Here is a 9,823-nt window from a genome sequence, read left to right as displayed (position 1 = left end):
AGTTTCTTTTAATGCTGAAGTAAAGGAAGCTAGAACTGCTTATTTTGCCAACTTAATCTCTTAAGAGAGAAATCCCAAGATTTTGTTTGACACAATTAAGAGAATTGTTTCACCGTCTGTCTCTACATAACCATGCTGTTCTGTTGATGATTGCAACAAGTTCCTTGCCTATTTTATTGATAAGGTAATAGCTATTAGGTCTGGTATTCAGCCTGGGATCTGTTCATCTACATGTAGCTCCTCTCAATATCCTACTGTTCTGGACTCTTTCCAGCCTATCAGCCTCCAATACCTGATGGACTTAATTAAGAAAAGAAAGCCATCATCTTGCCCTCTGAATATAATACCATCCTCTCTATTTAAGAAAGTTCTGCTAATTATTGGCCCTGCAGTAACATCTACTGTCAATTCCTCATTGTCTACAGGAATTGTCCCGTCCTATTTTAAGCATGCCACTATCCAGCCAATATTAAAGAAACCCAACTTAGATCCGGCATTGCCTATGAACTACAGGCCCATATCAAAACTGCCTTTCCTATCCTAAATCTTAGAGAAAGTGGTCACCAACCAACGTACTGCTGCACTGGAGAGGCACAACATGTACGACAAATTCCAGTCTGGGTTTCGTAAACACTCTACTGAAACCGTTCTCCTGAGGGTTTCAAATGACATTCTCATGTCTTCTGATGCAGGTCTGTGTTAGTACTTCTGGACCTCAGTTCTGTATTCGACACTGTCAAACATACGGCCCGCCACGTCATTTTATGTGGCCCGCGAATCCGCCAGATAAATAAATTAAATTAAATTAAAATTAAAATTTTAAGTTAGATTTGATCATAAAAATATCCCCATAGTCGAAATTAGGAGATAGAAAGTCGAAGTTATGAGATAGAAAGTCGAAGTTATGAGATAGAAAGTCATAACTATGAGATAGAAAGTCATAACTATGAGATAGAAAGTCAAAATTATGATACTTAAACACACAGTCATAAGCAGCTCTGGTTACCCTACATTTGAAATGGAAATGTATTGTGAGTACATTGAAGACTACTTTAAAACACATGAAATACTTCACGTGGGATTGTGCAAACGCACCCTTGAAAGGATTTTACGCATTGAACAAAGTTATTGTAATAACTTGTGTTTGATATTTGTCTTTGTTATTTTCTTTAATATTTTGATCTTTGATAGAGTAATGTGGGTTTATTAACCCTAAATTAAAAGGATTTAAGTTATAATAACAGAAATATGCTTAAATATATTTTTACAGTTCTATAACTGCATGTACAATATTTTAACACTTGAATAAACAATAATCAAATGCAGAGACAGTTATTTACCAATATGTTAGGAGTAGTTACATTTACAGTCTTACATTTAAGACAGCGACCATGATGCTGATGTGGCCCAGAGTGAAAATGAGTTTGACACCCCTGCTGTAGACCATACCATCCTGATTAAGAGGCTACGTGATTGGGTTGGCATATCTGGCATAGCGTTAGACTGGTTTACATCTTACCTCTCTGACAGAACTTTTAATGTCTCTGTGGGTGATTTTGTGTCTGTCACCTCTCCATTGTCTTGTGGTGTACCGTAGGGCTCGGTTCTGCGGCCTCTGTTATTTTCCCTTTATTTGTTACCTTTGGGACCGATTATAAAAAGTTACAATATGTCCTATCATTTATATGCAGATGATATCCAACTCCATCTGTCATTCAAACCCAGCGAGGCCTTCACATTAACTAGGCTCCTGGACTGTGTCAATGCCATCAGAGACTGGACGGCGGAAAACTGCTTACAACTTAATGACAATAAGACGGAGGTTCTAGTTATTGCACCACATGAGTATTGGTCCACTCTCCTCTGCTGCCCATTGCAACCTGCGCAATGTAGGGATTTTCTTTGATCGATCAGTGTCATTTGACCCCCATAAGCAGCTGTCCAGATCATGTTTCTTCCACCTAAGAAATATCAGTAAACTGAGATCTGTAGTATCAACACCTGAACTAGAGATGATCATACACACATTTATCTTTTCACGCATTGACTACTGTAACTCACTTTTCACATCACTCAGTGTATCTGCTCTTAACCGCTTGCAGGTCATCCAAAACGCTGCCGCCAGATTACTCACCAGAACAAATCGACGGTCTCACATCACCCCCGTACTCCGATCTCTCCACTGGCTCCCTGTAGCATTTAGGATACACTTCAAAATTCTCACCCTCACTTACAGAGCACTTCACGGTCAGGCTCCCACATGTGTAGCTGATCTACTTCACCCATATTCACCCACCCGCACTCTCAGGTCAAACGTTTTAGGTCTTCTGTCTGTCCCACGCACTTGCCTTAAGACCCGTTGTGACCGAGCTTTAGAGGCAGTAGCACCGAGGCGGTGGAATGCTCTGCCTGCAACTCTACGCCTCGCAGATTCTGTGAACACTTTTAAAAATTAGCTCAAAACGCACCTTTTTAGACTGGTGTTTGGGTAAAACCCATGTCCTATACCTGCTTTTAAACTATGTTTTAATTTAGTATTTTTCTGTGTGTATGTAAATTATTGGCCCTATGGTCACATTGTGTTTTTTATGCTTGTAATTTATGCCCTGTTAAGCACTTTGTGACTTTTGTCTGTGAAAATCACTGTATAAATACATTTTACTTACTAACTCCAGTCCATGTGTCCTTGGGCAACAATCGCTCCCGAGGCTGTGTTCGATGTATGCATGTGGGTGAATGATGACCTACTATACTATATGTACTAATGTACTATATTGTAGAAATACAAGTCCATTTACCACGATACACATTTGAACCGGTTTGAAACTGCCATGTTTTGTGTTAAAAGAATAGCTGTCAAATAAATGATGTAAAATATTAAAAGTTTAAACGAGCATCAAATGGAAATAATCAAATGTACAAGTATCTCAGTATAAGTACAGAACCTCAGTAGATGTACATTCAACCCCTGTAAAATTACGAGACATAAGTATTCACATTTTTTGTCTATGACTGCATTAAAACGATCTCTGGGGTTCTATATACACATTTGGCATCGGATATTTCGTATGCATTCAGGCCTTTGTAAGACTTAAATGTATTTATATTGAATACTTTTGATTGTTTTCAGGAAAAAGTAAAGAAATAGAAAATAGAGGTATGTTTGCAGTACTAGGCTACCTAAGATACTTATTTCTATACTCTATGAATCATTAGGAGAATTTCAGTCTTCTTGTTTTTGCAAGGTTTGTAACCTGTGGGAACAATTTACTTCCTGCAGAAACGGTTGTCATGTTTTGACCACTTCCTGTGCTCAGCACAATGCTACCTAATATGGACTGCATATCTTACCTGTCAGCGATACAAACCATTTTCTCAAAAGCTTTTTTAGGATTTAATTATCTACTCAGTACACAGGAAATACAGATAAACCAGCTCTGATATTTTAATTTATATGTGACAACTGTAGAAACAGAACAGCTGCTATGAGTTCCAGACATACAGCAGGAAATGGATCAGAACTAGACAGATTGTTTAGCAAGGTAAAATGAATAGCTGATAGAAAGCAGTATCCTACTGTTCTACATATTTTCACTTATTTAGCATGAGACAGTGAAAGTTATTTTGGAGAAAAACACAGTAGAGTAGACTAACATTATCATCGTTATTAATGAATGACTCACCCCATATTCCAGCTGTACTCAGTATTTTTAGCAATCTGCTTCTTCTCATCAACTTGAATCCCCCCTCTCACAAGTACATTTGTTGTCTATTCAATCAAACCTGCTGTCATTCTTGCACACCTCCAATGCTCTCTCTCTCATGACATTGTTCAGCACTAACCACTTGCACTTCTGCCTTTATATTCTCATTTCCTCGACAGGTTTTTTTCTCTCTTCCTGTTCTCGTCTCCTTCACTCGTTCTTTTAAATTCTTATTTTCACACCTCCCTCTTTTGCTGTTTCTCTTTGGCATGCTCTGATTTCTGTCTGCTTTCTTCCTTTCCGTCATTCAGTTTTGTTTGTTTGGGGAGGAATACCTTTTAGTACAAGTGGTTCCCTGCTGAATCTGTGTGTGTGTTGTGGGGTGAAGGACGACAAGATTCACTGCATTTGCACTCTAGTCATGAGTCTTGTTCACATAAATATTTAGACTACTTCAGATAAAGAGTCACATGGAGGCATCACATGCGGTGGTTCAGTAAAACTCTCCATGTCATTGTGTTTCTTGGCTCAAAAAAAATATTACTGTATTAGTTACAATATACAACAGCAGTAGTAAAGAGTTTTATTTTACTGAAGGGTAAATGGAAGCCACAGCAAAATGTCATCTCCAAAAGAAGGAACTGACAAACTATTAAAGTAGCTCACTATTGATGTTTTTTATGAATACTGAAAAAGTATTCAGCCATTAAGGTTTTTGTATAATTAAATGGAAATCACAGAAGCATTTGCATATGCTATCAAATGCACTGGACTTGATGTTCATGTTACTCTATGACAAAGTTATCCCTCAGGCTCTGTCACAGCACTACTAACCAGTGCTTAATTTCCTTCTAATGCTGCGATAGCTATACAAGAACTGTGAATTTCATTATTTTTGCCTCCAAAGGACTGAATAAACATGAGTTCAGAGGAATGATGAACACATTTTTACAAAATAACAATGCTATTTGGCATGTTTTTAAACGCATTATATATCAAACGCCAGATGTGTTTTATTTATATATATATCTGAACAACATACAATAATATTATGTTTCCTTGTGCAGAACAGAAAAGTTTCCTTTGCATCAACAAACTCTAAAATATCTGGTATGAACTGCCAGAATTATATCTTTGCTGTTGGGGACGTATTTGTACATGTTGTATCCATAGTGTTTGTGCGTGTTAACATGTAACTTTGGGTGCCTGTGTGTGTGTGTGTGAGAGAGTGTGAAAATAACTTGACATCTTGTTAAACTAGCTATGTCCCTTTAATAGCCATCACTAGCCACATCTAAATGTTGTTAATTAATTTCCTCTTACAGCTCACAATCTCTCTGCTGTTCCTCATTCTCTTAATGTCTCTATACCAGGCTACACAATTCTGAGCATAATATCACTAGATATCAGGTTAATACATTATAAACTATGCAATTATACAAAAGTGAACACATTCCTTATCAATATTTCCCTGTTTGCACTGTAAATATAATAGCCTTACCCAGAGCAGTAACACTTTATATTAACTACACGCTATGAAGCATTAGTTCAGTATGCGTAAACACTTAATTTATCATTTATAAAGCATTGTTCCTACATTAACACTCAGTATACAAACAAAAAGTTATAAATGTTTTAGTCTTGATTAATACGCTCGTCTATTATGTGTTTCATGATTGTGTTTTCTTACTTTATAAATGATGGATTCCCCATTTGTAATTGAAGTATTATATATATTACAAACCAATTATTAAGGAGCTGTAGATGATTAATAACATAATTTGTAAAGTGTTAGTAAATGATTAAGAAATTATTTAGATGTACATTATTCATGCATTTATATATAATGATTTAGACAGTGCTGTGGGAGTATGGGGTGCCGGACCCGTAACAACGGGCGATCCGGTCTCTGTACGACTGCAGTAGGCGCTGTGTCCGCATTCTCGGCAACACGTTCCCAGTGGGTGTTGGCCTCCACCAGGGCTGCCCTTTGTCACCGGTCCTGTTCGTGACTTTCATGGACAGGATATCTAGGCGCAGCCTGGGGGCGGAGAACGTCAAGTTCGGGGGGTCTCAGGATCGCCTCTCTGCTGTTTGCAGATGATATAGTCCTGTTGGCCTCCTCGGATTGTGACCTCCAGCATTCACTGGGGCGGTTTGCAGCCGAGTGTGAAGCGGCGGGGATGAGAGTTAGCACCTCCAAATCTGAGGCCATGGTGCTCTGCCGGAAACCGGTGGATTGCTCCCTCCAGGTGGGGACGGAGTGCCTACCTCAAGCGAAGGAGTTTAAGTATCTCGGGGTCTTGTTCACGAGTGAGGGTAAGATGGAGTGGAGATTGACAGGCGGATCGGTGAGGCTGCAGCAGTAAAGCAGGCGCTGCACCGGACCGTCTTAGTGAAGAGGGAGCTGAGCCGGAAGGCAAAGCTCTCAATTTACTGGTCGGTCTACGTTCCTACCCTCACCTATGGTCACGAACTCTGGGTCGTGACCGAAAGGACAAGGTCGCGGCTAAAAACGGCCGAAATGAGTTTCCTCCGTAGGGTGGCCGGGCTCAGCCTTAGAGATAGGGTAAGGAGCTCGGTCATCAGGAGGGAGCTTGGAGTCGAGCCGCTACTCCTTCGCGTCGAAAGGAGTCAGCTGAGGTGGTTCGGGCATCTAATTAGGATGCTTCCTGGACGCCTCCCACTGGAGGTTTTCCAGGCACGTCCAACTGGGAAGAGACCCCGGGGAAGACTCAGAACACGCTGGTGAGATTACATCTACCAGCTGGCCTGGGAACGCCTCGGGATCCCCCAGAATGAGCTGGAACATGTTGCCGGGGAGAGGGAAGTCTGGGTCAGCCTGCTTGGCCTGCTGCCACCGCGACCTGACCCCAGATAAGCGGAGGAAAATGGATGGATGGATTTAGACAGTGGCGGGCCGTGTATTTTATACCTGGGCCTTCAGTGCTGTCCTACTACAGTTGAACCACCTCCCATTAACCTCATTATGATGCCACAGCTACAGGTTATTATTTGTTTTGTGTCAAAATTGCATATTCACATAACACTGCAACATTTGACAAGTGAAATAAAGTGTTACATGAAGCTCAACCCCTATGAGGGCTACAAGTACACTAACTGCAGAGTGCAGATACATGAATACACGCATTAAAGGGATGCTGCATCATTAACGGATAATGCATATAGTCGAAATCAATGTAATTAACACGACAAGAACAAACTCACAAGAACCAGTCACATATATTTATATGACAACACAGCAGGTAGAATAACATAAAACCTAAATAACACGATCAACAGGCCTCTGTATGGAGCTAAATCCAGGTCAAAAGTTTTTACCTGAAAGTTTAAGTTGTGGTCTTGAACATTGAAAAATACAGCAATGTATTCAAAAGTTTTTTTTGGTTGAATATAATTTTGATTCAGTTCTGGAATTCTTTTGAATACATTTTTCTTTTTCATTTTTCACTTTCATATATATTTTGATATTTGAGTTCTTATATTTTTTCAGTTCAGATCATTTTTTTCCAATTCAGGTCGTTTTTTTCAGTTTAGATCATTTTTTTTCAGTTCAGATCGTTTTTTTCAGTTCAGGTCGTTTTTTCAGTTCAGACTTTTGACCCTGATCTAACGTGGGGGCGTGGTATCAACTGAGAGGGGCGTGTCACCATGAGTGACAGCATAACAACGAAGGCTGAGGACCGTCCTCAATCACGTTGCCTTCAGGTAACGTGGGCACCGCAATAATTATGATTCGACACTTTCTATACACCAAATTCACGTGATTGGAAGTAAAAAAAATTACGCTAGTGACAAAGTTCTGTTCAGCAAGCTGTTTTAGCCTCTACTTGGCACAAATCACAGTAAAAGAGCAATAAACTATGCCATATTGACTCAACTACCACACTTTAATATCTGACGTTTCGCACTTCCACACACCACTGTGAACGCAGCGTAGTATCCTTGCGATGGCGTCCGCGAGAAAGGGCCAGCTCAGAATGTGGCAGCGGCAGCTAGTAGAGGCACTTCCTGTTGCAAGCTCCGCTGCTGCGGGAAGTTGTGCCACTGTTTGGGAGAGGTGCCGTGGCAGTTTAGCCTTTATTTGTCATCATTTGACAATATGTGACAAAGTATTAAGGTCCTTGAAGGTATGACTGTTGGTAATTGTAATCGGTTTAGTAAAAAAATGCCGAATTGTAATAGTATGGCTACTCATTTTTATTAAACTAAGCTAATGTAGGCTAACATCAGTTGGCACTTGTTGCCATGGCAACTACACCAGCAGACTAAACTGACGGAGGATGACGGCTATGCTAACGAATTTCACAAAAAAAACGATCTGAACTGAAAAGAACGACCTGAAAGTGAAAAAAAGATTTGAAACCGAAAAAAAAAAAGATTTGAATCTAAAAATATAAAATCTGAAACTGAAAAATATAAGAACTCAAATATCAAAATATATTTGAAAGTGAAAAATAAAAAAAAAAATGTATTCAAAAGAATTCCAGAACTGAATCAAAATTATATTCAACCCAAAAACACTTTTGAATACATTGCTGTATTTTTCAATGTTCAAGACCACAACTTGAACTTTCAGGTTAAAATTTTTTTTTCAAATTAACAAAACTTTTGACCTGGATTTAGCTCTATACCTCTGCACATACCAGCAACACTGCTGCGCTAAAACACGCATTCTGCCACACACTAAAGAGCATGTGCCATTGAAATATTATTCACATCAGAGGGAACAATATTAACCATATCATAAAAATGACATGATAGAAAAATGAACACAGTAGTAACGCTACTGCAGATGTAAAAACAAAGCAGTTCACTTACCAAAGCTGCTGTTCACTATTTAAAGACAAAAGTCCATTCTCCTTTCTTTGATTACAAAGAGTTTAATACCACGGTTGTACAGAACATCGGTGCAGTTCAGTTCCAGCAAGAGGTCCTTCTCGATTCATGAACTCCAGTGAAGACAGTCGAGCCACCCCAGTTGTATTTCTTAAATATGTTTTAATACATTTGAGGGCTGAAAATGTCCGCTCGACAGAGGCAATAGATATTGGAATTGTCACCACCAAACATCCCAAAATGCTAAAAAGGTAATGTCATGTAAAAACATCTTACATATCTTTAAACTCTAACTTTTACTAATACAAAGTTCTGCTAGCTAGTTTCACAACAGTCACGCTAGCCCACTGACCAATCAAACCACATGTTAATGCTGACGTACTTGTAGGCCAGCCAGAAGCTCTGGCACGTCAATGAATACGTCCAACATGTCAAACTAAAAATCTGATTGGTTGAAGACTATGACAATCAACAATATCGTCCCCATTTACTTAAACTGCAAAGGGATTCACTTGTAAGTCTCAAGGCCTCCGGGCAGATTTTTTTTTACTTAGAGACAGCATAGGTGTGAAATCTGATTGGATAAAAGCTCTACTTAAAACAAGCTGCGCTTCCAGCGCAACTGAGGAAGACAGTAGCTGTGCAATGAGATAATAAGCTAATGGGAAAAAATATTTAGAATACTTGTAGTGTATTTATGAAAATTAATTAAATTATAAAATAGCTATAACTTTGTGATTCTGTCTAGGCCAGCAGAGAAGGCCTTGCTAGCCCTGACGGTCCACCACTGGATTTAGATATGCACTAATGGTTAGGGACTATGTTAATATATGCTTTATAAATGCGTATTAATTCTGCAATTCATAATTAATTCAGGTAGTTACTAGTCGTTAGTTAAGTATTTTGTGGGACCTCATGTATTTACGAGTACATTGTTTGCATCTTGCAATAAATATTGATATGTTCTTGATCACTTTGTGTTGTGTCTTATTTGACTTTTCTGTTGAGAAGATAACTGAGACTTTTGTGGGTTTTGAGACACTGATGGCCTTTTCAATTTATAAATGATGGCTGTCATTTATAAATGCTTTGTAAGGCATAGATAGTCCTTACTTTAGATGAGGTAAGACTACTAACTACCTAAATTAATTATGAATTGCAGTATTAATACGCGTTTATAAAGCATATATTAACATAGTTCCTAACCATTATTGCATATCTAAATCATTATATATATATATATATATATATATATATAT

At 38.8% G+C, this 9,823-nt stretch overlaps 2 protein-coding genes across 6 annotated transcripts in view; one reads left to right on the top strand and one right to left on the bottom strand.

Moving 5' to 3' along the window:
• Positions 1 to 3,973, bottom strand: part of LOC116400034 (vasodilator-stimulated phosphoprotein-like) — a 33,533-nt gene extending 29,560 nt beyond the window's left edge. For 3 of the 5 annotated variants that reach the window (XM_031877639.1, XM_031877642.1, XM_031877641.1), the window contains exon 1: positions 3,684 to 3,973. In XM_031877639.1, the coding sequence (XP_031733499.1) occupies positions 3,684 to 3,688 (5 nt within the window). In that variant the 5' untranslated portion in view covers positions 3,689 to 3,973. The remainder of the gene's footprint in view (positions 1 to 3,683) is intronic. The other 2 variants (XM_031877644.1, XM_031877643.1) reach the window with 2 other exon arrangements.
• The window catches only part of LOC116400035 (transcription factor Ovo-like 2), a 38,803-nt gene that overhangs the window by 20,383 nt on the left and 8,597 nt on the right, over positions 1 to 9,823 (top strand). The gene's annotated exons all lie outside the window — the stretch shown is intronic.

The sequence above is a fragment of the Anarrhichthys ocellatus genome, unplaced genomic scaffold (genome assembly GCF_004355925.1).
Source record: "Anarrhichthys ocellatus isolate YVR2014 unplaced genomic scaffold, GSC_Weel_1.0 scaffold143, whole genome shotgun sequence".
Taxonomy (NCBI): Eukaryota; Metazoa; Chordata; class Actinopteri; order Perciformes; family Anarhichadidae; genus Anarrhichthys; species Anarrhichthys ocellatus.
This window is presented reverse-complemented; position numbering and strand designations above follow the sequence as displayed.